The 26,755-nt window shown below is 39.5% G+C and overlaps 1 protein-coding gene across 1 annotated transcript in view; it reads right to left on the bottom strand.

The window, feature by feature from the left end:
• slc12a5a (solute carrier family 12 member 5a) overlaps positions 1-25,525 on the bottom strand; it is a 167,283-nt gene extending 141,758 nt beyond the window's left edge. Inside the window, exons 1-2 of the mRNA XM_053316722.1 lie at positions 25,370-25,525; positions 24,170-24,850 (exon numbers count right to left, since the gene is read on the bottom strand). Coding sequence (XP_053172697.1) covers positions 24,170-24,329 — 160 coding nt within the window. The 5' untranslated portion in view covers positions 24,330-24,850; positions 25,370-25,525. The remainder of the gene's footprint in view (positions 1-24,169; positions 24,851-25,369) is intronic.
• Positions 25,526-26,755: the final 1,230 nt, after the last annotated feature.

The raw sequence follows: 26,755 nt of genomic DNA, 5'->3' as shown, positions 1-26,755 counted from the left end.
TCTCTGAACTTTTCCTCAAGAGAACGAAGGCCTTCGATCACTGTTATGTAGTGCTGTTTTTACAGCCGTTGCTTCTCATATAGATATTAAACATAGGCTCAACTACATTCTGATTACATCACATGACACTGATGTGAACTGAAGTCTTTCCAGGCCATGAATGACCACAAGCAGTCGAGCCTGGACAAAGTGTTGAAGGTGTGCTGGTCACAAACTGGGCCTGCAGCTCAACTGGGGTTTTTTTTTTCTGCTTCTACTATTCCTCCTCCCTGCAATATTTAAAACTGATCCGCTGTTAGTCCTTGAAACTGGGGCCTCACTGAAAAGCTGAAATAGTAACGTCAGGCAGCATAAAACAAACTGGTGAGAGTCATCCTCGGGCTTGAGCCAACGAGTCATGTTGGCAGGTGTCAGTTCTTACAACTTCACTGGCTCCCAGTTGAGGACAGAGCGTGTCATATTCAATTAAATATGTTTTTTTCCAATATTGCATGGAAGTGCTCCCAGCTACATCTTAAATTATTTTAAGAAGGTGCTTGAAGTTCAGAGTTAAAATACCAAAAGCTAGTGTGGCAAATTTAAAATCTTTATAGTCTGAAGTTTAAGATGAGTGAGGATTATTTTCTTTATTCTGGGGTCGAGGAATGGAATAAGTTGCCTCCTTTAATTAAGGATGAGTCAAATCCTTCCGGCTTTAAGTCAAAGGCTAAACAATGGCTATTAGACAAGTGTTCCTGAATAGGGTGATGACATTTTAATGTGTTTTTTTTTAACATCAAACCTTTTATTCAGTCATATTTGCATTCTGAATTAGTGTCACACAGCTGTTGCCCTTTATGAGGAGATTTAGTCTTTGTTACCTTTCATTTTGGATACTTCCTGAGAACATTTTATTGATTGTCTGTTCTTAGGATACAATTATCTAAGGTTTGTGCATCTTCTTTAATATTTCTAGTTTATGTCAGACAACACCATCGCCATCATACACCCTGTATGCATGTAAGTTTCTGTGTGTTTAGTCCTGATTAAAACAATACAACGGGCTGTGTTAGTGTGCTTGTGTTGTTCAAAGTAAGACAATAAAATGTGATCCAGTGATTTCAGCTGTGAGTAACAGATTATTGTGTTTAAAAGCCGATCAGATAAACAAAGCAGAGCCTTTAATCATAATCACAGACTGGATTTTACAACTCTGGAAAGTTTTCATGCTGCAATTGTGTTTACTGGTGTGCACATGTGGAGTGAGTCTGTGTGAACTGGCCTCTACGCTGATAGCACACTATGTTATTGAGGGAAAGATAGGGCAGAAAGTACTTCAAATAAAAAGCAGAATTTTTTTTTTAAAAAAAGCAGATTTGAAATGTACTTATATTATTAAGAAAAACAAAGTCAATGTGAATGCTTAAAAGAATGTAGGTATATGTGTGCTATCTAAAAATTTGACCTCTATAATCAAAACTGGTAATTGATAAGAACCAGAATCAATGATGATACCCAATTCTACTCCAACTGGTTTCCCAGAAAGTAACTTTTTTAATGTAAAGCAGCAGCAGGATGTGCCAGATTTGCATTGGCAGTAATTCCACACACAGCTCCACCACAGCTGAGAGCGATCATTTAACACTAAAGTAAGACTGATATTAGAAAGTCTGAAAGAAAAAAAAACACTGGAGAGGAATCAAACTCCAAACCAGAGAGATTCAAAAGCACTGAGAGCTGAACAAAGCCTTAAAATCTAAAGAGGAGATGGTGATTGCAAATAATAGCAAACATATGGAAATTGGACTTTGTGCCTTCATACAATTTGTGGTTGGGAGAATTGTCTAAATTCCTTTGAAAATCAATAAACATATTTTTTTTTAAATAAAAAATCTGAAGAGGAGACCTTACAAGGCTGCAATGGAAATGGTGGCTTAGAGTCGTTCAAGTCTCATTTTCAGCGTCGGTCAAAAAGTCCACTCCGATCATCAGTGTCCCGGCCTGAGTCTGGACACCAGATCTTTCTTGAACCGCCATCAAAGCGCCAGAATCTCCCCAGATGTGACCCGATGAAGGACACAAATTCCAGCCCTCTCCCTCTAATGCCGCCATAGCCTGAAATATTTTCTGTAGTGACGACCAAAGGTTAAAAGGACGGGCAGGATTGAGAACACAAAGATTTCACTCAGAGCTCCTGTACAGACGACATCGATTACATGTCTGTCTGTCCTGAGATCCCTCCTCTGTTGATCTTACTGAGGTTTCTTTGACTTCTCCCTATTAAAAGTTTTTTTTTAGGGATTTATTCCTTATTCAAATTGAGCGTCTAAGGACAGAAATATAATTTACTTAACCCTTCAACAGACAACGTGGACCAGGAGATACACACTCTTTAACACCCCGTTAGGATGGTTAAGCTGGTTAAATTGGTAGAATTGAAGCTTGTGGTAGGTCTATACTTTGATAGAAATGATAAAACTTAGTTTAGAAACTAGTATGCGTGATATTAATGACCAGGGAAAGCAAGAATGTATCACCTCTCTTTATTAAATAAAGAATTCAATTGTTTTTACCATTATGACCATTTTTATACCTTAATAGGCACAACCTTGTCATAAAATCCCAAATATAGTAATTGTGGAAATGTTTTACTTTAGGTGGAAATGAAATAACTAGTAACATCTAATTATGTTTTTTACATCTCATTTTCCACTCCTGCCTGGTTTAGGGGTTAAATCATCTTCACTAAACTGTGATTTACACATTGCTTTAACAACTGTTGAATATTTGAAAGCACAATTTACACTAGAAAGAGAAACAAATCAGGGCATTTATCGACCTGATTATTTATTAAATTTGGAGACTAAGTGATGGACTTTTATGATTTTTTGTTTGCTGTGTGTAATGTTTGTAGTTATAATATATGCAAAAACAAATGTGATTATTAAAAGAAATACAAAGCGTGACTTGTTGCGCACCACCTGAAGGTGTTTCAGTAACTTCTTCCCACATAAAGTCAGTGAAACATCAGTGAAAATATATTTAATAAAGCAGAGGTGTTGAAAGACGAAACATCAATAAACTGAACGTGATACTGAAACCCTTTTGTTAGTTTGTTGCTACATCCAGCTGAGCGTTCATGTTACTGTAGAAAAACCCCTAATTAGGGAAGTCAACAGTTAACCGCTGAGAATATTTTTGAGCAGTTACACATGTCGGTCTGTGGGTTAATTTACATCCACACTCCGCTAACGGCTAAATAGTTACATGTTCACGACATCGGATATTCTTTTTTGAATAGATAAAGTAGTGCTGTACATGGAGTGTTATATGATGGGTTGTTTGCAGCCTTAACGGGCTAGCAAGTGTCTTAAAGTCTGTTTATAGTGAGCGTGTTCGAGTCAGTCGGCCCTAAAACTGTTTCAATAGTCCAGTTTAACCTGCGATGAAGCAGAATAAGTCAAGCTGGCAAATACCACTGTCAAACATGATATGGAGCTAAAAAAGACAAATGGGTCGTCTTATGAATGCTAACCACCAGAGAAAATGACCACTTACAAGATCCTGGTAGGAGAGTGTATGAGCATCTATACTACGATGTAAGTTTCATTAAAAAAACGTTTTGTGTGCATTACGTATATAGCTAATTGTTGTGGATGTTTTGGGTTTGTTATACACATTGGAATCTATTGAATGATTAATGAAAGCAGTGTAGGTGCTATACAGTAAGCAAATGCTTTCATTCACCTTTTTGGTCAAACTGCTTCATTTATTTATTTATACCTTTGTTTTGTTTGTTTTTTTGTGTTTCCCTTTTGTCTGGTAGTAATAGTAGATGTCGTGGTGATGAGGGACACAGAGCGGAGAAATATAATTGTTAGCTTAATTAGTGTTTTGAGTTCATGTGACGAATTAAACTAAAACTATTAACTTTTTCAAAAACACTTGTCGGAAAAGGTGGGGTTGTTTTATATGTCCGAGGATGTCTCGCATGCCAATTTGAAGCCATCACCCAGTCTGTGTGCTGACTGATTGAGACCCATACTCTACCAGTATTGTATAGGGCGAGGGATTGAAAGAACTATAGTTCGGTACCTTGAGCCTGAGAACGTTATGCTATCGAGAGCAACTAGGACTAAAACCATTTTGAGGACGAGCTAAAAGTCAAGTTAAGCAGAGCAGACAAACTAGCTCTGACCACCGACTGCTGGACAGCTCACACAAGTCAAAGCCACATCAAAACTTTTCTTAAATATTTAACAGTTACCAGTTAATGCATGTTAGTCTGTCAAAAGCAAAACGAACCAAAACTGACATTCCTCTGTCTAATCAAATGTGTGTTCAGTCAATGCTGGCAGATCTGGAGCGACACCAGGCTGTGCTGGATTGATGCAATGACACAATGCCAGTTACCTCCTACAGTGCGTCGCCTGGTAGTCTATTCAGGTGTGATAGATGACACAAATAGCGAATCTTACAAAGTCTTTGTCCTCCCAAGATCTATGAAGTGTCTTTATTCCCCAGAGATCAGAGAGCAATCCATCATGAAAATTGAAGAGGTGGTTGCCTTGCAACCGTTTGAGAAGCAAGAGGGCTTCTGAAGGCTGTGGTTGTGCGCATATGGAAATCTGCAAGTCTTCCTAGCAAGAATGAGGGCAAAGGATTGTGTTTGTGCCTTTTTATTTCAAAATCTTGCGCAGCTTTTTTGATATGGAAATGGTTGAGGTTACTGTTCAACTCATTCTCAAGGCTTTGTCTCTGACTCTCGATAAGCCTTGAGAGAGTAAGAAAAGTGAAAGAGATGGGAAATTGGGGCTAAAATGAGAGAATAGGAAGTAGAAAGTGTGTTTGTCTCTGTGTGTGTGTGTGTGTGTGTGTGTGTGTGTGTGTGTGTGTGTGTGTGTGTGTGCGTGCACATGCATGTGTGAGCAAGAGAGAGAGTGAGAGAAACTGATAGAGAGCGAGCAAGAAAGAGAGACCTCGTTTGCCAAGGCTGTTGTGTCTCCAATGTGGTGGTGGAGCCACTGCAATGCACCAAAACCAAGGGGAGAGAGGGTGTAAGAGTGAGGGGGTGGGTAGCAAGAGAGAGAGAAAGAGAGAGAGAGAGGGAGAGAGAGAGAGAGAGAGAGCGAGAGAGAGAGAGAGAGCGAGTCAAAAATACAGAGAGGGGGTAACAGCGATGGCAAAAAGAGACGTTATCAAGAGAAAGGAAAAAAAGAAGGATTGCATAGAGACGGACGGAGAAAATGCGAGAGTGACAGAGTGTGTGTGTGTCAGAGAGAGAGAAAGAGAGAGAGGGAGAGAGAGAGAGTGAGTGAGTGAGAGAGAGAGAGAGAGAGACAGGGGAGGGGGTGGTTGTAATGGCTAAAATCCAAGATGTCAGTATTTCACTTTTTGCTTTCACCTTGTTATTCACAGACAATCCTGATCTCTGATGCTACAAGTAAAAAAGAAGACCCAAAAAAACCATCTGCACACACAAAATGCAGACTGCACAGTCTACCCATCATCCTCTCCACACACCATTAACAAAGCAAGCCAACCAAACATCCATTCACACACTGGTGATTTTTGCCATCCATTCAGCAGGCCAGACAGGCAAAGTGGGCCCAAGCTGAATGAACACAACACGGGGAGAGAGAGGAAGGGAAAGAGAGAGAGAGGGAGGGAGAGAGAGAGAGAGAGAGAGAGGGAGAGAGAGAGGGAGAGAGAGATATGTTGGGTAGAAAACAGAGTGGATTTGGACTCAGGTGAAAAAGTGCTGGGTGTGAAAATCATACTTAGAAATGATTGAGAGCGTGCCTTAACTACACATCAGCCGGACATGTGATGAAGATCGATCACACGCGCTGCAGAGCCATAATGTCTGCAGTTTACCTGGCCGACAACAAGCACATGGTGAGGAAACAAATGACTGCGGAGAGAGAGAGAGAGAGAGGGGGGGGGGGGGGTCATAATGTGCCTTCTTCAAACACTCATCGTTACAGCAACTTCATAAGCACTCTGCTTTTGGCAGGCAGATAAAGGGAAGGTCACAAAGACATGAAAAGGGAAGGTGAGAAAGAGAGCACACACCAGAGAGGGAAAGAAAGAGAGAGGATTAATGGCTTGTCATGACTCAATCCAGTCTTACAGCAACTGTGGGGCTGATTGCCCAAATGGCCGGTGGCCATACGTCTAAATAAACTTAGTGCACTTGTAGAAAAGGAGATGGATGAACGGCTGGCAAGGCAAAATAAGGATTTTATACTGTAATCAGTTCAAATTTAGTCACAATTTGCTTCCATGCTGATATTATAAGAACTGTGATACATAATTGGGTTGTTGTGGCGATCATAAATTTGATTTTGGCTTCACGACTATTGCAGGTCAGTTGGTGTTGTTGTTGATGGGTTTTTAGGGCGTTTTCACACCTGCCGTGTTTAGTTAGAAGGAATCAAACTCTCGTGTGGTTGGGTTGGGCAGGTGTGAAAGCAACAATTGCACTCAGGTGAGGACCCAGACCTGGTTGAAAAGGTGGTCTGGTCCAGTTATAAATTAAATCTGGTACTGTTCCTGATCCGCCCTTAATCTGACCTGTAGGAAACATTGTGTATTTTGGGCTAAACTAGCTCCCGTAGCCAGCTGCGTCGGGCTGAGAAAGAGCTTTGTATTGTAAACATGAATCGAGGGTTGACCTGGAGCGGCAACAAAATATGTTGCCTTCTCCTCGTGAAGCAACACATTATTTGTGAGATGTTGCCTTGAAGTGCATTCAAATGTGCCATTTTGTTCACATATTGTGGTTTTATGGCACAAATGATGACTGCAGTTACACAGAGATGCCAGTGCTGCCAGTCCATTTTGGAAAGCTGTCCTGGAAGAAAATAAGAACTTACTCCGCCCACCAAATTTATGCCCCGTTCCCATTGCCTTCTCAAATAGCATCACAAATTAGCAACTAGTATTTTCAATTAATTTGATGATTCATTTCTTGATTTCTTCATCTATTTAAATATCAGAATAAAACTCACAGCCTGTAATAGAACACAGCCAGAAAATATTAACCAAAATATAACCAGATCTTCTTCTTTTGCTTAAAAAAAATTACTTAAACAATTAGTTGATTTTCATTTGTCTTGCCATCTGTAGAGACCAAAAATATGTGCGTATCTTTGTGCAAACGGTCATTACGTGTGTAGCTACTTTCTACTTATCAATGATCTTCAGGTCTGTTCCCAGCTTTAAACCTTTTTTCGGAACAGCATTTTATTTCAGTCGCTACGTAACTTTGTTCACCTTAAAGCTTGAAATAACATGTTTCAACATCTTGCATGAGTGCATTATTGAGGACAGTCTGGCCTGTCTTCAAGTGCTCTTGGAAATATCCTAATTACAGTAGGCGCAAGCCAAGTAATTTTAGAGAAGCACTCCATGTGAAAATAAAAGTAAATGCTGGCAAGATGTCATAGACGCCGTAAAGTTTTACAAGCAAAGCATCATTCAACAACAAAAGAGTGAAAAACAAAGCAACACTCCCAGTAGTTGATTCACACAATTAAACACCTACTTCAAAAGGCAAAGACAACTCCCTGAACTATGAGCTGCAGTTAAACATCTCTTTATACCAATTTGTGACTGTCAATTTATTTCTGAAATTGAAATACATTTAAATAGGTTCAAAAACACATTTGACAGATCACGGTGATCAATATAAAATGTATAAATGTATCTTCAGTTAAAATGTCAAACAAAACACCTAAAAATCTTTTGTGTTGTTTTATCAGTCAGGATGTACTTACACTTACAAAATTAAATTAAAACCATTGTGATGAATGCCGTGAATCATGAAATTATTGTCACCTATAATTAATACAGTATGGTTGGATGACAAGTGGAGCAGCGTAGAGTTACAATCAATATAACTAAACCTTGCATTACAGACTCACTAATACACAAAAATAATCCATAGAGAAGCTACCAACTCCTATATGGATTAGTGTACATACAGTAACATTAACAACTCTGTGTACTCTACTGAAGTTAAAGTAAACAATTAATGTAATATATATTCTATATGTACAATTCCTCGGCCGGCACCCATTGGTAGCACACTTTATATATGTGCTCATGCATGGATGTGTCCTACATTTTACACAAGGCATAATTTAAATAAAATGAATACATGAATATATACAAGCCCACAACATCAAATACGATGCAACACTGTCCTTAAGTAAATAAGCCAAATCAAACTCAGGACTTAAAGTTAATAAAGAAATAGGAGAGGCATAAAACTACCAGCAAGAGGCAGTATTAAGCTAATTAGTGAAACCACACAAATATGCAGTCAACACATATATGTACTACTTCCAATATTAAATCTTTACTCATTATAAATGTAAGAAAAACTTACAATTATAAACAACTTAAAAAGTGGTGTGTGTGTGTGTGTGTGTGTGTGATAGCGAAACACTGTCAAAGTTTGTAGAGTACAATTGTCAGGTAGTTTTTGTGTTTTAATTACTGTATTATAGGACAGTTGTTCCATTTTCAATACTGCCTTGAACAATATATTTGATGTGAACATTAAATTAAGTTATTTGCATTATTGCTGAACCAGCTGTGAATCAACACACCTCACTATAGTTCAAAGCAACTTTCAGCTGATCTCAGCTCAGTGGGGGGGGTTTTTGTCAGACAAATACAACCCAAAAAATGTAAGTTCATTATAAACTTGGACAACTGCAGTCAGCACAAAAAGGTATGGCAGCACAGGCCTGCTGTGTTGCCATAGCAACATGACACAGAATAAATAGGTAGATGGTGAGCCGAGTTGAATATTAGGTCAAAGAGACACCGATAGAGTGAAAGAACAAAAGCAGTGAATATTGGTGGGACAACAGATGGCACGTGTTTTTTAAGCAGTCAGCCAAAGAAACTTTCAGAGTATTTATTATTATTTATTGTGATGACAAATTAAACACAATGATTGACAAGAATATGTTGTAGATACTGTACTAACTTTAGCTTAATGCCACAGGACCAGCTAACGATGGCAAACAAAACTGACAGCAGTGTGAACAAGTGTGTGCAATCGTTTGAATGACTAAATGTGTTTCGTGGCAGAAATAAATTAAAGTAGGAAGTTAAAACAAACAGAAAACTACGGTGGCCCTGAAGGGCAAACGACAACAAGAAAAAGAAAAACACGACATTAACAAAAACACAACGGCAAAAAGGAAAACACAACAACATTAACATCTAATTCAGTTAGGAGTTAATGTCGTCGTGTTTTGTTTAATGTCATGTTTTCCTTTTTGTCGTTGTGTTTTTCTTTTTGCCATTGCGTTTTTGTTAATGTCGTTGTGTTTTTGTTAATGTCGTTGTGTTTTTGTTAATGTCGTGTTTTTGTTAGTGTCGTTTTTTTTTGTTAATGTCGTGTTTTTGTTAGTGTCGTTGTGTTTTTGTTAATGTCATTGTGTTTTTGTTAATGTCGTGTTTTTGTTAGTGTCGGTTTTTTTTGTTAATGTCGTGTTTTTGTTAGTGTCGTTGTGTTTTTGCAGCAGAACGTTGTATCAAGTTAATACTGTAAATGGTATTAGAAATGTTACTGCCAAGCGCGACTCTGGATGAAAGAATAACTCGATGTTTCTGATACATTAATTAAATAGTAAAATAACTGAAAGCCATACTGACAACATCTGCTGATCTGAGACTGCTGCAGATGGTTTGAAACTGCTCGCTGTAGCTCCGCTATAGGATCATACTGACCAGAGCAGAACTATGAAAATGAAACTCGAAATGACAAGTATGGTAACATTTTACAAACAGTCTGTAATTCTTAAGTCTAGTAGAAGAACCGAATCAAGAGAAGGTGTAGCACTGTCAGAAAACATCCTCCAGTCTTGCCTTTGAGATTAAAACAAGTTGTCTATGCATTATAAGACTATGAACATGAATATTTGAAGTATTTGAAAATCCTATTTGACCCAAGCTTGCTCTGCAGTCACCCTCTTGACATTGCGCCGCAGTAGTGGCATGCATGGTAATAGTGATGGAGAGTATGTTTCCCAAACCGAGCGCAACGAGCCGACAGAACCCTTGGACTGTGAAAAAAAAAACTGGGCTGTGGAACAACTCCAGTGAAGCACTCACACGGGGCCAATGCCCATTCTTCTCCATCCTGCCTCCTGCAGTATTCTGGTAACTAGGCTGGTAGCCAACAAGCCAACCAAAAAAACATTAAAATTCACAACACTAAATTATAATTCAGTGCACATAATTAAAATTCATTTAGCTAGTGGCACAACTCGATATCATACGTCTTCCTTTACAGTTCACCTTTTCAAAATCCAATCTAGAGTCCCAGCCCGCAGATTCTCTCCAAGTGAGACAGGAAAACAGAGAGCACTGTGCAGCAGTCCTGCGGGACAGGAAGGCCTGGTATAATTCCTGAATACCAGCCCAGCCCCATGGGGATCCACGACCTGCATCTCTGGCCCGCTGCTCTCTGCTTCTATTGCCTCAGTAGACGAAGCATGTACTGATCTCCGAATCAGACCAAAATAACACACACAGACACACCACAGCTACACAGCAGTATGTGTAGCTCTTAATTTCTGGTGGCAGTGATTTATTCTGGTGAAACTATGTCTCATAAATTATCATACTGACCTATTAGGAAATCATTTTGTCCCCGTTCTTTGTGCCACTTTGTATCTGCAGAAATGTAGTTGATTTAAGTCTGTTTCTGGTGGGGAATAAAATGGCAAACCCTGCTACACGAGTGTTTAGTGAACTGTGCCTTCTGGGTTCAGCTGTTAAATGTGCACAGAAGAGGCCTGAGAGACTTGGCTGCCCACAGATTTTGATGCTATTGAGCGGAGAGAGGGCGGATCCCACAGGACTAATAAATACATTCAGAGTGATGAAACTAACTGCAACGCTGTGATACACCGACTGTGACACACGTGATGCAAAAATCAAACGCACGATCTATACAAGTCACTGAGGGGCAAAGAGAAAGGGAAGGGAGGTCAGAGGCTGAGAAAAGGATGACTTCAGAGGAATTAGATACTGAAACTCGGCATTACTTCATCCTCAATTTAAAGACAACCCCATTTGTGTTGTAAGGTGACTAAAAGGAATATCCATCTTTCCAGGCTTCAATGGTAAGATTTTATTAACAGATAATTCCTTATAAATATTATGTCTGCACCTAATGATAATTAAGTCAATTAGTTTCGAAATCCTTTGGTTTATAAAAGTTCAGTAGAAAATAGTGGAAAATGTGTATAATTTGTCCAGACTCAGAAGTTGACATATTTTAATTGTTGGTTCGTGGATGACGGCCCCAAACAGGCCCAATGAAGCTCCTGAGAAAACCAGCAAATATTCACATGTAAGAGGCTGGAACCAGTGAAGCTTTTCTTACATAATTAGTCAAAGTTAACTACTAAAATAGCTCACAATTCATCTTCAGTCTAATCAATTAATGGCCTAATGATTTCAGCTCTAGTAAATATTAATGTGGATTCTGCACACCAATGATACGCCACAAAACAACACTAGACAACATCCAAATGCCTTTCAGGTAAGAAAAAAAGATCTAAATACAAAAAGTAGACCTTAATCTTCAGAACATATCTGTTTAAGACATTTATAAAAACATTCAGAATCATTTCTTAAACAAAGGTCAGTCTTTACAAAGAAAAAGGGGCAAATAAACCAGCCTGATGTTGCGATTTGGTGTGAGACATGAACACTGGTGACTCGGCACTGCCAGCACGGACACAATAGAAATCTCGGGGATATAAAGGCTGCAGATGCGCGCTCAGTCTGTTGTGCTGCAGAACAACCTGCAGTTGTCCAACTTACTGAGTCTGTGGACCTGTGACGGATGTGTCATCGTCAGGGTTGCGTGGTAGAGAAGAACGTTTTATCTCCCCCCACACTGATGTTTCCTTCCCTACTCTCTCCCCCCTCTCTGTTCGTCCCATGTTAGTGTCACTGAGGTCTGCCCTGCAGCCTCCCGCCATGTGAGGAGGATTTTGTCACTTTCTATCAATTGGTCCAAATCCCCCTCCATTTATGTATCTATATGCACACACCTCCCCCATAAACCACTGCCACCACATTTGCAGACAGAGTTACATAATGGCACGTGGATTTCTGGGCTAAGCGAGATTTACTCCCCCTGTTGTGCTGCTACCTTTGTCTCCCTTTCCCCTCTCTCTCTCTCTCTTTGCTCTCAGTGTCTTGTTTTTTGTTCTCTCACACACACACACTTTCTCCTCACTCAGCCATATGCTTAACACGCACCTTCCATCACACACACACACACTATTGTGTAATTCACTGGGTTCCTCATCCCCCTTTCTCTCTCTCTTCCATATCATTTTTTCCCCCCTACCATATTATTCTGACTGAAAAAGAATGTGAGTAGTTGCCTGCAGAGAAAGGACACGAGTGCCCCCTGTTGTCTCAGTAGAGAAACGCACCTGTCTGGGACACTGCAGAGCAATTGATTTCTCACATTCAACCTTCAACATCACATTTTATTTCAAGCAGTTTTCACACATTACAAAACATTTACAACTGCCACTGTCTGTTGTACATTTATAACACTTATGTTTGTTTGTTTTCCATAAAAGTTTATATAAAAGATACCTCGAGCATGCGGTACATTATTCTTGAAGTATCAGTCTTGTGTATCAACCATTTAAAACATTAAATAGGCTGCCCTCTGCTGTCTGGCCAATGTCACCACACCTGCCTGTTTAACCACACTACCCCCGCCCCCACCACCCCTACTCCTTTTAGAGCCCTCTGATCATTTGATTCAATTTATACGGCTAAATTAGATACTGGACTGGACATACATAGGTAATGGTGTATGAGCTGTATTGATCTAAACTGTATTGATGCCCCCCCCCCCTCCCCCTCTTTGACGGGACATGCAATAACAATGTGAGTGATGACGGAGAAGCTATGGTATTTAATGGTTATCTAGATTACAAATCAATTTCAGACATTTAATGGAATTACAGTAGTAGGAGGAGAGATGGACAAGAAGACAAAGGAAGTAAGTGGAAGATTACACTGTGTCCTGAATTTACAATACAGTACAATGTAAACACTATAGGGAAGGCAGCTTTATTTATACAGTTGCAAGAAAAAGTACTGTATGTGAACCCTTTGGGATTACTTAGATTTCTGCATAAATTGGGCATAAAATGTGTTCTGATCTTCATCTAAGTCACAACATTCCTCTTTCTTGGGATATCTGGTGTGAATTGCTCTCTTGAGGTCATGTCACAGCATCTCAATCGGGTTGAGGTCAGGACTCTGACTGTTGTTGATTTACTTTTATGCTTTGGGTCGTTGTCCTGTTGCATCACTCATCCTCTGTTGAGCTTCAGTTGGCGGACAGATGGTCTTAAGTTTTCCTGCAAAATGTCTTGATACAATTGGGAATTCATTTTTCCGTCGATGACAGCAATCCGGCCAGGCCCTGAGGCAGCAAAGCAGCCCAAACCATGATGCCGCTGCCGCCTCCTCCATATTTCACAGTTAGGATGAGGTTTTGATGTTGGTGTGCTGTGCCTGTTTCACTTACACTCTAGGATTCTTTTTCACCTCATTGAGCATTTTGCGCTATGCTCTTGCGGTCATCTTTACAGGACGACCACGCCTAGGGAGAGTAGCAACAGTGCTGAAATTTCTCCATTTGTAGACAATCTGTCTTACCGTATACACATGAACATCAAGGTTTTTAGATATACTTCTGTAACCCTTTCCACCTTAATGTAAGTCAACAATTCTTGATCATAGGTCTTCTGAGAGCTCTTTTGTGCGAGGCATGGTTCACATCAGGCAATGTTTCTTGAGAACAGCTAACTCAAAATTGGTATGTGTTTTTATAGGGCAGGGAAGCTTAACCAACACCTGCAATCTCATCACATTGATTGGACTCTCGGTTGGCTGACTCCTGGCTCCAATTAGCTCTTGGAGAAGTCATTATCCTAGGGGTCCACATACTTTTTCCACCCTGCACTGTGAATGTTTACATATTGTGTTCAAAAAAAAAATGAAAACATATACTTTTTTGTGCAGTATTAGTTTAAGCAGACTGTGTGTGTCTATTGTTGTGACTTAGATGAAGACCAGAACACATTTTATGCCCAATTTATGCAGGAATCCAAGTAAAAAGGTTCACATATTTTTTCTTGCAACTGTATAATGCATTTCCCCTTGTTGTCTTTAAACCATTTTCTGTGTAGCTTTCGCTTCGTGTCATTGGGCCAGATGTAAGAACATGAGGGTGAATACTTTTTATAGGCACTGCACAATTCAAAAAAAGAACCCAGTTATAATAAAAAATAAAACAAAGTACAGAAAAATAGAAAGAGAGAAAGAAAACGAAATGCTAGAAGAAAATAGGGCATAGAATATGAGAGTGCAGCATAAAATAATGATTTGCATTAAAATTATTAAAAGAACATACAGGGCAAATGAAAGATTAAAATTTTAAGTACTTGAACAAAGCTCAATCATAAGCACATGAAGAGAGAAATGATAAATTACAGACTTGTCCTCACAGTATACGCTTCTTTATTTCTGGTTAATGTAAAAGAAACTAATGTACTGTTTTGTTCTAACTGGGAATGATGGTTTTCTGCCGACAGATGTCAATGAAATGGTGACTTCGGAGAACTATTGTCAGGTTTATATATGGAGACTTAATGGCATACCAACATCAGAGCGAGCTCCTTTTAAATTTATGTCTGATTCTGATATTTGGCCTCATAAGATGTAATAGTTGTGCCATATCTCTGCCCTGACATTATATTGTGAAGTTAGTTGTTTGTGTTTGTGTTACTGCAGAGAAGTGACTCTGCTCTGTAGCGTCGCTGCGGTGGTCGCTTTCTCCTCCAGTCCGCACTCTGTTTATTGCATATACTACCCACATTATGATGATATAATGCTGGCTGAAAAATGTCCCTTTAATTATTGGTTCACTCACTGATCTTGAAAATGATCATTTATTTTTTTCCAGCTGTGAGAAAATACTGTTGATCAGCATTCAAAATTTAGCTGAGCATATTGTGTATTTTCCAATGCAAAAACTAGTTAGATTCAAGTGTGAAATAAGGTCACAGATGTTAGACAAAGAGAGAAGTACAACTGGGATACAGACAGAAGGAGAGACCAGGTGCTATGAAAACAAACCAATCGCCTCCCATCAACCCTAACCCCCCCAGCACACACACACACACACACACACACACACAGAGAGAGAGAGAGAGTGGTACATCGGTTAAAACAACTGCATGTATTCATTATGTCCTTGTAGGATTGTTTTGGCATGTTCTTGGTTCTGGTGTGCTGAGATGGTAAAACAAGTCAAGAGGTAAAAGCTTCAAAATCAAGGATGTAACTCTTGTGATCAAATTTCAGGCCCAGCTTTGATAATCTGTATAAAACGCACAATTAATTAGTAGATTAGGTTGGTATGTACATATAATTTAGTCCTGATTTTTTTGTTTATAGCAGCAACCTTTTAGTTGTTTCTTTGGGCACTGCAGGTGTGAGTCTGTGTGTAGACAGCAGATAAAATATAATAAACATTTAATGTAAAATTACTTTAGAAAGGAGCTCTGGCTACCAGCACTTTCTTATGTGGGCTCTTAAAGTAACACGAGACAAGTTAACTCCAAATGACCAGAGTCTACAATACAGACGCATCGGTGGAAAAACAAAAAACAAAAGAAGATAACGATCTGGCACATTACCACTAGGAAATGGTGTTAAAGTACACATTAGTGACTCCATATCTGAGTTCACCACCAGACTACACCTCCACATCAAAGAGGTTATCTATTATTTACATGGCATTCATTATGGCACAGGGGCTGAAATGCCTGAACAAACACACAAGCAATCCTCTGTCTACCAGCAGCACGTTATTATTGGTGCACCGGACGCTGGCGGCCACTGCCGGATGAGGATTTCAGTCTTGAAATAATAATAATAATAATAATGATAGATGTCATTTTAATGCTCTGTTTTGGTTTTCATGGACATGGGCCAACAAGATGACACCACAACAAGCTGTCTTTATTAGAGTGAAATGAAGTGCTTCAGTAATCGTACACTCCTGTTTGCTAAATTGTACCTTCACTCACACATTTACAATTGGGTGTGTGTAATATAATGATATTAGATTGTGAATTATTAAAAATTTACAATCTGCCTAAATCAGATCCTTAGTATCATGCTACAGTGCACATTGTATCAGCTCAGCTCTATGATGGAGCGCAAACTGCTAGCAGAAGGCTAACAGGTAATGGCACCAACATGGCAAGTGCCTCGTATTACATATAGGGCTGGGGCGACGCAGCCCCCGTATTTTTGGCGACACAAAAACTACGTCGACACAAAAACTGTGCGTTGATGCGTCGTTTGAAAACAAAAAACGAGTAGCGGTAAAGACAGCAGCAACGCAAGTGAGTCAGTTGACTCTGGTCAATGTAAAAAACGAACTTGTAATTCTGTACCTGCCACATCAACGCCATCTGAAAGGCTTTTTTCAGTTGCTGGAAACATTGTCACCAAAAAAAGGGTAAGCCTGACTGCTGAGCATGTTGAAATGCTAACATTCCTCCACTCCAATGCATGACTACTATGAAGGTATTATTGGTGCAAAAGGTTTGAGCACCTGTAACAGTGGAATTTGTAGTTGTGTACAGTGATTGTGTATGTGTGTCAGTAAATTTGAGGTCACATACTCTATGAGTTGTGTACTTGTAGATTTTTTTTCTCTCCACAAATACAACACAACACTTACACATTCACAAATTCTTAATTACAGGTGCACAAATCCTATTTTACAAGTCACAGATTAAAAAACTGACACGCTCACATTTTTGCTCCTATTGTTGTAGTATATTTGGTGCAAAACATATTTGTGTACCTGTAACAAAAAATGTGAAGTCGTGGATAAAATTTGAATAAGTTCAATAAATATTCAAATTATTTAAAATAATTTCTCACGAAAATATTTGTGTTCTTTTAAAACACAAACACAAATTGATAAGTACAACTGCTCGAATCTTCCACACGAGTCACAGATTCTGTTTCCTTCAACTACAAATCACAAACCGCGCCTCCACTGAGATATGTGGTGCAGAACTATCTGTGCATTCAGTCTATGGAGCAAAAGGCGGGTGCTGATCTGAGATCGACTGATCCCACAGCCAATCAGAGGAGATGAAAGGTTCCCGCCGGTGGATTTAACAAGGTACCTTGAAAGTTGAGTACCGTATCTGCTGCTGTTACTTTAGCATGCGTTAAATCCACCGGCGGGAACCTTTCATCTTCTCACTCCGCATAGAAACAAAAAGCCGCTCTCCTCTGATTGGCTGTGGGACAAAAGCCGCTCTCCTCTCTGATTGGCTGCGGGATCAGTCGATCTCAGATCAGCACCCGCCTTTTGCTCCATAGACTGAATGCACAGATAGTTCTGCACCACATATCTCAGTGGAGGCGCGGTTTGTGATTTGTAGTTGAAGGAAACAGAATCTGTGACTCGTGTGGAAGATTCGAGCAGTTGTACTTGTCGATTTGTGTTTGTGTTTTAAAAGAACACAAATATTTTCGTGAGAAATTATTTTAAATAATTTGAATATTTATTGAACTTATTCAAATTTTATCCACGACTTCACATTTTTTGTTACAGGTACACAAATATGTTTTGCACCAAATATACTACAACAATAGGAGCAAAAATGTGAGCGTGTCAGTTTTTTAATCTGTGACTTGTAAAATAGGATTTGTGCACCTGTAATTAAGAATTTGTGAATGTGTAAGTGTTGTGTTGTATTTGTGGAGAGAAAAAAAATCTACAAGTACACAACTCATAGAGTATGTGACCTCAAATTTACTGACACACATACACAATCACTGTACACAACTACAAATTCCACTGTTACAGGTGCTCAAACCTTTTGCACCAATAATACCTTCATAGACTACATCATGTCTTGGATTAAACACACACATTACACACCGTATTCTAGTGTGAAAAGGCAGAGTGTATGTTCCTGTGAATCCTCTTAATGCACGCTGTTCCTCTTATGGGACGGGACGGATGTTAGGAGGTAGCGACACGTTTGTCTGAATGTGTTACACACCAACCTTTAAACATGTATATTCATGCCGTGCATTGCTACAAAGCTTAGATTGTCCTGATTCATTCAAGACCACTCACGAATTATATGGTTGCTCACAGCCGTAATAGTATTAGCGATTAGCTCGGCTAGCCACTCAGCTAAAGTAAGAACAGCTATAATGCTACATACCTTCAAAGTCTTCCCTTTATCCACAACGATCATCTTATGACTCAGGACTTTCTGTACAGCTCGCCAAGTATCCATTCTTGTGAAATATGAAATCCGTTTCCATAAAACTGGAATATTTTCCTCAATATGTCCATGTATTTAGTCCAAAATGTAAAACCATTTACGGTCCGTTTACGTCTTTTCCTGACCTGCACGTCCATTTCAGAGTACACGTGACTAGATGTTTACGACCGTGAGCTCCTCCTGATTCTGACGACACCACTCACCAGCCAATCAGCGCTCAGGATTAGCAGTACATGCCTCCAAAGCCAATGAGGACATGTGACCGACGACAACGACAACGTGGCTTTGATTGAAAGCTGTTCCAGCCTATGGAAATATTCGGTGAAATGAAGTTGATAACCTTTTAGCCAATAATCTGAGGTTTCCATCGGTGTATGACGTATCACGCTAAACTATCAGTTTGGCGGGGTTCTTATATACAGTCTGTGGTTCAGGCCAAACGGCCAAACTATGTGGGATCAGTGCTGCTCACAACTTGGTCATGTCGTTTAGGCTAAAAACATAAAAAAAATAGGGGCGTGTATTAAGAGGTTATATTTTGTTGGTTTAAAAAGAACACTGCTGCTGTTTATATTTCACTTATTTTATGTTGATAACATTTTCTTGATTCTTGTTTTATTTATTGAAAGTATTTTATTTCATTTTATTTTTTGTTAAATGCCACCTCTGGTGTCAGATTGCACTATTGTTTTCATTACTGGAATTTTAGTTTGGAATTTGGTCATTTTTGGTTAAAACAATAAAAATATGTTGGAATGAAGAAATGTGTGTTTTTTTCAGTGAGATACATAAGCATATGTAAATTGCTATATAAGGCAAATAATGGGAAAATAATCGAGAATCGAATCAAATCAAATTCGAATCGAATTGAAAAAATTTATCGTTAGATTAATGAATGCATCGAAAAAATAATCGCTAGATTAATCGATTACAAAAATAATCGTTTTGCCCAGCCCTAATCACATATTCAGGAGCAAGGAGCATCTCGGATAAAAAACAAGCTCACAGCGGAGCAAACTATCTGCATGGTTCACATCAGGAGCCCAAACTGTTTTTAAAAGGGTAAATGCTGAGCTTTGTCACGTCACCAACTCAACAATTAGCTTACAGGTTTGATGCTTGGTAGCAGCCTTCGTTCTGCTAGGAAGCTCATCTGCTGCATCATGCTAAACTGACAGCTGGACTGAAGGTAAACACCCCCGTTTATCACTTAGCCTGCAGTCACACTAACTTCTGTCCCGCTGCAAGCTAGCATGATATCAGCTCAGGAGTACTGGGATGATACCTTTTCCAAAAGTTGTTGGTGTCTTGTTCATTTCTTTTCTAAAATGTACATATGTCTTGTCCTTGGTAAAAGTGTTTTGCTAATGTAAATTTATCTCAAGCTTTGTTAAGTTGACGATGCCTTTTTATTTTTAAAAACAGTGCACATCCTGCTCATTTTAAATATAACACTCCTGAAAAGATCGTCATCTGGTCTGAAAGAAACTGTGATGTGACATTTTTGCCTGTATTTAAAAGATGTTTTAGAAAGTGAGTGACACGTTCAGAGAGACAAAGACTTTGTATTTTGCATGCAGACGGACAAGCGACCCCAGATACCGATCTTTGATTGATTGTGATTGTGGCTGTTGTTGTCTCTGTGCTCCCATGCTGTGTCATTCTCCTCTCGTCTGCCTCGAAGGAAAAGAGAAAACATCCTGACACAGATTACACCTCGGCCAAGTCGGCCTGTCTGCTCATGGACTGAAACACTGAGGACAAATTGGGTTGCGGTTATTAGAGTCTAACGTGCATATTTTTACTTCTAAGCTCTTCAACTACAATGGTCACATTAATAAAACTGAACCACAAAGGCGCACACACACACACACACACACACACACACACACTTACATGCTCACACCCACAAATTTCAGAACCTGTTTGAGCAATCACAGCTCAGCTGGAAACCGCACGACTCAAGGCCAAGAGTGTATCAATAATAGATTGTGCTATAAAAGAGACCACCCAAATTTGCCCACAGAGTGTATCTTTAGACTCATGTAAAATCTGCATTTCATTTAGAAAAGTGCTGTGAGAAAGCCAAATGATTTGAGCAGAATAAACTCTCTTTTTAAAGGCTGCTCTAAAAAATGTTTATATGTTAACAATGGATAGAATTACACAGCTCTTTAGCATCTTTTGCTAGTTTTTTTTTAACTTACAGCCCACAAGGTCACTGTTTTGATTCACTCTCACTGCTAAAATTTCAAAATGACGTCATAAACCCACCGTATGCTACCAGCACCAAGCATCAGCCAGACAAAACAAGCTGCTAGCTGGTGAACACAGTGGAGAGTTTAGCAGCTAATATGCCAGATATTTCCCTCAGGAGTTGGTAGAGGGCAAACAGAGCTAGAGGCACAATGATTACTGGACTTACATTCTTCAGGTCAACCCAAACACGACTCCAAATGAATGCTAATGTTGCTCTCTGTCTGTGCAAGGGATGAATCTGCAACTGTTTGCTAACACGGTCACCATATCAACTTTATGAGGCGATCAAGTGAAACATTTACAGGTCTTTGTTAATGTATAGTTCTTTTTTTGTTGTTTATCAAATAACAAAAATACAATTTCAATGTGTCTACATTACTTTTAAATTGAAAAAATCCTGATGTTTAGAGACAATTTTAAAAAGTCTCATTTTTGTCAAGTTCTGGTTTAAATCCAAACTTTGTGCATTTATAGTTTATTTTATCCATCATTTTTTTCTATCAAATAAACAAATAAAACAAATCAAACTCCAATGTTGTGTTATGTATGTACACTATGTTACAGCTTGCTGCCAGAAAATGCATGTTTAAAATGATCCTGATGTTTAGAGTAGAATTTTTGTCAGATTTTGGTTTAAATGCAAACTGTATCCATAGCATGGCATCACAATCGCCCAAAACTACGCACTTTTTCCGCACTAGACGTAATATATGAAGTAATTTATACTATTTATGCTTGTCACCTGCTGACTGAGAAACACGCAGCCCATTCTGAGCCCATCTGCACCCCATTCCTGCGTCCACCTGAGCTAACGAAGATATATCTTTTTGCACCGCTTCAAGGTCAAGGGCGGAAAGGGCACTTGGCAGCCAGATGAGACTCTTCCTTCCTTCCTTCCTTCCTGCCGCAGCCCATCACCATCAGCCACGCTGACTGGCTGGCTGGCTGGCCGGCTGGCTGGCTAAAGCAACTGAGCTCACACCTCCTTCTGGATCAATAGAAACAGGATCACAGAATTTAGATATTGCTCCGGTCTGCCAGCTAAAATACAAACAAGCCTGAAGGAGGGGTTTTTGGTCGACACTGAGGTATTATCCAGCATGAAAATGCCAACAGTGGCATAATTGACTGATTCAGGCCTCCACACAAACACAATTATATAACACACACAAAATGCCAAATATTGTCTGATATCAGATACCGCTCGTCTTTGTCACTGAATGACAGTAAACTGAATATCTTTGTTTTTTTTAGACTGTTGGTCACATAGAAATTTGAATGTGTCACCTTCAGCTCAGGGAAAACTTTTACTGACAAAACGTTGAATCATGAAAAAAGGTGACAGATTAATCAATACTGAAGACTGTTGCTAACTAGTTTCCTAATGAGAACTTTCATTAAATGTAGCGTAGCAATAAGAAACGTCTTATACAACATTACCTCATTCTGTTACAACAATTTCGAGCCACTCAGGACCCAAAAAAAAAACAGTAAAAGATAAAAACACACCATCCCAGCAAGAGATTGATTTCATAATGGTACCTGCACAAGTGTCTTCACCTGATTGCAGGACCATTTGTGAGACAACTCTGGCGAAAATGTACTGCGTAACTATGGCAACCAGCAAAGTGGTTGTAGAGACAACAGTCTCCACAAGGCTGCAGCTGAGCAAAAAAAAAAAGCACCTTGGGGGGGAGGGGGGGGTCCTTCAGCAAATTGCTCCCCATCTCTTGAGAGGAGCACAAGGAGATGGCAAGATTTGTTCCCCACAACCCACGCAGCCCATTTCTTAGCCCCGAGAAAAGATTGATAGACACTATGGGGACATTTTGGCTGGTAAAGTAAAGGCAGGGAGATGCTGAGGTGGCTTTTTTTTTTTTAATATATAGATTAATTCACCAGCACTGGAGGAGATGGAAGCATGTTTGAAAACTGAAGGCTTCCTGTAGACACACGTAGCAATGAAGGGGAGTGCTGGACTCCTTAATTAATAGCTTCCATTACTGGCCTGAGTGGCCGGCTGTTTAACGAGTGGAAATCATGTTAGCAAAGCAGGAATGCTCTTGAGACTGGAGGGTAACATAATATATCCAGAGAGAACAGTATGTATAGTGTAAGGACTGACGGTAGTGATATAACTCCAGAAATAGACAGACGATAATAAAAATAGTCTGTTGTGATAAAAAGATGTAATTCATAACGTTTATTATTCTTCCATAATAAAAAAAAAACGCTGGTCAGTTTTGACCGATGAATAAGTGATTAAAATAAATGGCTGCCTAAGGCTATAGTACTTAGTAGGCTACAGAGCAGAGCCACAGAAATTAGAGAGCAGCACATTTAGAGCCCCTAATAAAGGAATTTATGGGAATCTGGGGAGCCTGGCTAATTAATCAGAAATGTCATTAATGTAGCAGCCTTTCCATAAGTTCAGCATGGTATGAAATGTATTGATTCATTTCTAGATAAATCTTTATTTGCACTTGACTGGACCTGAATGATTGCACTTTTACTAATGCTAATCATTGGCAGTGTTAGAGGCTTCCAACCCTGTATCCGATGGGAATTTCAGGCGCCATTTGTTCTGCACTGCTGCGTTCGATTCAGACTGACAGGAACTGATTATTTCAATCAGGTAAGTTGGAGACAGGATTGAAAGACAAAGGAGCTGGTCTCCCAGGAGGCAGATGTTGGGCTACTCAAGAGGGGCACTGGAAGAAATTGCCTTAACTTACTTTAACGCTGACAGTACAATAGGTTTGACTGAGTAAGATGTTACACCCATAGTGAAATGAGCATAATAATTGTACAGGACTGTTGTTTTATTACACAAATATACACTAAACTGGGAATAAAACTCAGCCATACAAGAGGCAGCCAAAAAAACACTTTTCGAGCCATTAACACCAAAATTGTTTTCTGGTACAGTTCATCCATGTCTGCGTCCATTATTGAAGCATACTTGACATTGACATCTCCTTTCCAACACCAGGGAAAGCCAGTAGGTTCCCTGGTGTGGTTTCAAGTGGCAAATCAACGCATATGTAGCCTATATAAACCCCCTGAATCAGGCCACAGTCTATCACATGCAAATGAAAATATCAAATGAGCTGCTGTCTGACAAGCTGAGAGGTGACAGAGGAAATAAACTGATGTCCTTCAGAGAGACCAGTGACGACATGCATTGTAACAAACACGTGTCTGAATGTATGCAACAGTGCGTCATGCCAAATTAAGTTAGCAGCCCATCTGAAAACAAAGCCAAACATCTCCTCATTTTGAAAAACAGACATAACCATGCATACAAAAAATGGACATGAAACAATATAAATGTAGCAGAAAACAAACTGGACGATTTGCAATTTTTTTGTGTTACTGCCCAGGCTGTGTCCTGCGTGGTCATTAGAAATTCAAGTCACACACACACACATCTGTCCATAGACGGAGAGGTGTCACTGCTAGCACATAGCCAATAGCTAACAAACAGTATTAGGGTAAAAGAAGCCGGTGTGAGTGAATCCTACCTTTCAGCACCACCACCGTCTCGTCACCGGCAGCATCCTCCGCCTCTGCTCCGCTGCTGGTCGGGGGCTCGTCCCCCTCAAACAGCTGGTTCACCTCCCCCTGGATGTCTGAGGGGCGCCGGTCGCCGTCGCTCTTGGAGACGGTGAACCTCTGGCTCATGGTTGTCGCCGGTGAGACAAGCGACTGTGTCTACTTGCCACAGTGCGGGGGTAAACGCGGGCAGACAACAGTAGCGTAAAGAAAAAAGGGCTCTCGCTTATCTTGTGTTCGTGGTCCACCCTCACTGTCCGGTAAGTTTACCTACGGCTACTCTGTCCGAGGAGCACGGCAGCTCTTTGTCGAGTAATAAGATGTGTGATGCCGAGTGGACCATCTCATCAACCGGTGTCTGCCGCTTGCCACGCACCTGGGTCCTAACGCCGACAAACCGGTGTTTCGCTTTAACTGGTGACCGTGTTAACTGGTGACTTTCACGTAGGTGTTCTCCTAAAAAGCATTTGTAGTTTAATCATTATTTTAAATACATACTCATCTGTGTTTAATATCTAAGTATCTAACCATTTATGTAAGTTCAGTTGTGTTCAGAAGACTCATTCACCTCTCTTAACGTATCTTAAAATGTGAGAGTCACCAGTTAACACGGTAACCAGTTACACCGAAACACCGGTTTGCAGCGCTCTCTAAAAAAAGACACAAAAAACATAAACACACTTTATATTAATCACTGGAGATGCTTTAAGAAACTAAAACACACATCGAAATTGTTCAAATCACTATTATTTATTTACTTTTTATTGAAGCAGAGGCGAGCCATGAGACTACTCAACATTTCTCTGTTGTCGTTGCTAGGCAACCACAGCATAAGCTAAAGATGAACTGCCATCACTTGGCCAGCAGTAATAAAAAGTGTTTTTTATTATTTTTATTGCATTTAACAATATAAGTTTTTAAAGCATCATTTGCGTGAACATTATTTGTTAAAGAAACTTTAAATAAAAGCAAGTGGCTGCTGTCAAGCCTGGATAAGTTTAAGTGGCCATGCTTGAATTATATCTGCCCCAGACAGCCAGGCGCTTTGCCAGCTCTGGTCTAATGTGCCAGCTGAATTGCACTAATTTAATTGAGATTTTGTTTGTAAATTTGCACCACTATATCAATATCAACTCACATAAGGACCATAATGGGTGCTTCTGTCTTACCTGACCTTGAGCTTCTTTATGGAAGACGGTCCTTCTGTCAAATACCTCTTTCAAGACCTCCAGTAAAACTGAATAAAAACACAGTACAGTCTCACACAAACACACACCAGTCCTAAAATAAACAAATATAAACAGTAATGTGTATCACTGAAAATAGCTGTAGTATACACCACAGTTATATGAAATATTGCACATAAATAGATGTGATTATTGCACAGTTTGAAGTTCATGCAAATAATAGGCCTATTATATAATTGCATTTTATGAGAGTAAATACTGAGTGTTAGCACATGCACAGTTTACATATTGCATTGTTCAGGAAATAACTATTGCTTTTAAACAAGTCTGTTTAATTAAGTTACCCCAGAGCAAATTCTTCATTGTGTAGTAGTATAGCCTATCTGTTTTATAAATAATTGCACAGAGCAGAAATTGCCCAGCAGCTAATTTTTAACCCAGGGCCACCATCACCGGTTAGTCTGGTCATAGTTTGAAAAGCTTAGCAAGGTGGTGCTATTGAGCTTTTGACTGAACATCAGGTCAAGAATTGCTCATTTTCATCAAACATATCAATCAATTGTGCATTTAATAGGCGTTGCCTTTGACATGAGGGTTTTTGTAATGTTTAGTTACATCTTTCTCTGGATTGTGTTGTTCAAACTCACATACTCATACGGATTCACACCTGGAAGCAGAATAACAGTCTGACCCTGTACAGTATGTAGGTTAACTAGGTTAACACAATTCTCTGGTCACAAGCGTCCTTCTGATGTGATAAGGCTGTAGCATGTAATAATTAATTTATAAATTAAATAAACAATTTACTATTATTTTGTTGTATCTACATGCAGTTTTCTTAACCTTGCATGCTATTCAAGAGGACTGTTGGAATTATTGTACATAAAGTTATCTCATATTTACTCCTTTCTATAATCATTACCCTTTATGGTCATAGTATGCAAGCTCGCTGTTTTAAAGTTGTTTTTCAGGAAGTCTCCGAAGTGTTCTTCGAAGTGTGAGTGTGAGGCAGAAGCGGCTGAAACCAGACAGGCTTATTTCTGCCACCGTTTCTAAGAAGAAGAGATTACATCTACTGAAGAACTGATATGCTAATGCAAACTTTAAGTTTTGATTACCTTGCTGCTGTGTGACCCCCACCCTTTAGAGCAGCAACGAATATGTAAATAGGGAAAGTCCTGAAGAGAATAAAAAGAAAGGGTTCGGCAAGGTTTGCTCAGAGCGGGTTGGAGATTGTAACTGAGCATATCTCTGTCCGTTCTCCTTGCAAGTAGATACTCTAATACTGTTGTCTTGTCTTCCTTTGTCTGATATTTTAAGTGAGCATCATTTCTATCAATAATGCAATAAAACATGTTTACTTACACC

This window comes from Scomber japonicus, chromosome 3 (genome assembly GCF_027409825.1).
Source record: "Scomber japonicus isolate fScoJap1 chromosome 3, fScoJap1.pri, whole genome shotgun sequence".
Classification (NCBI taxonomy): Eukaryota; Metazoa; Chordata; class Actinopteri; order Scombriformes; family Scombridae; genus Scomber; species Scomber japonicus.
Note: the sequence above shows the minus strand (reverse complement) of the source record. Positions and strands in the feature narration are given on the sequence as shown.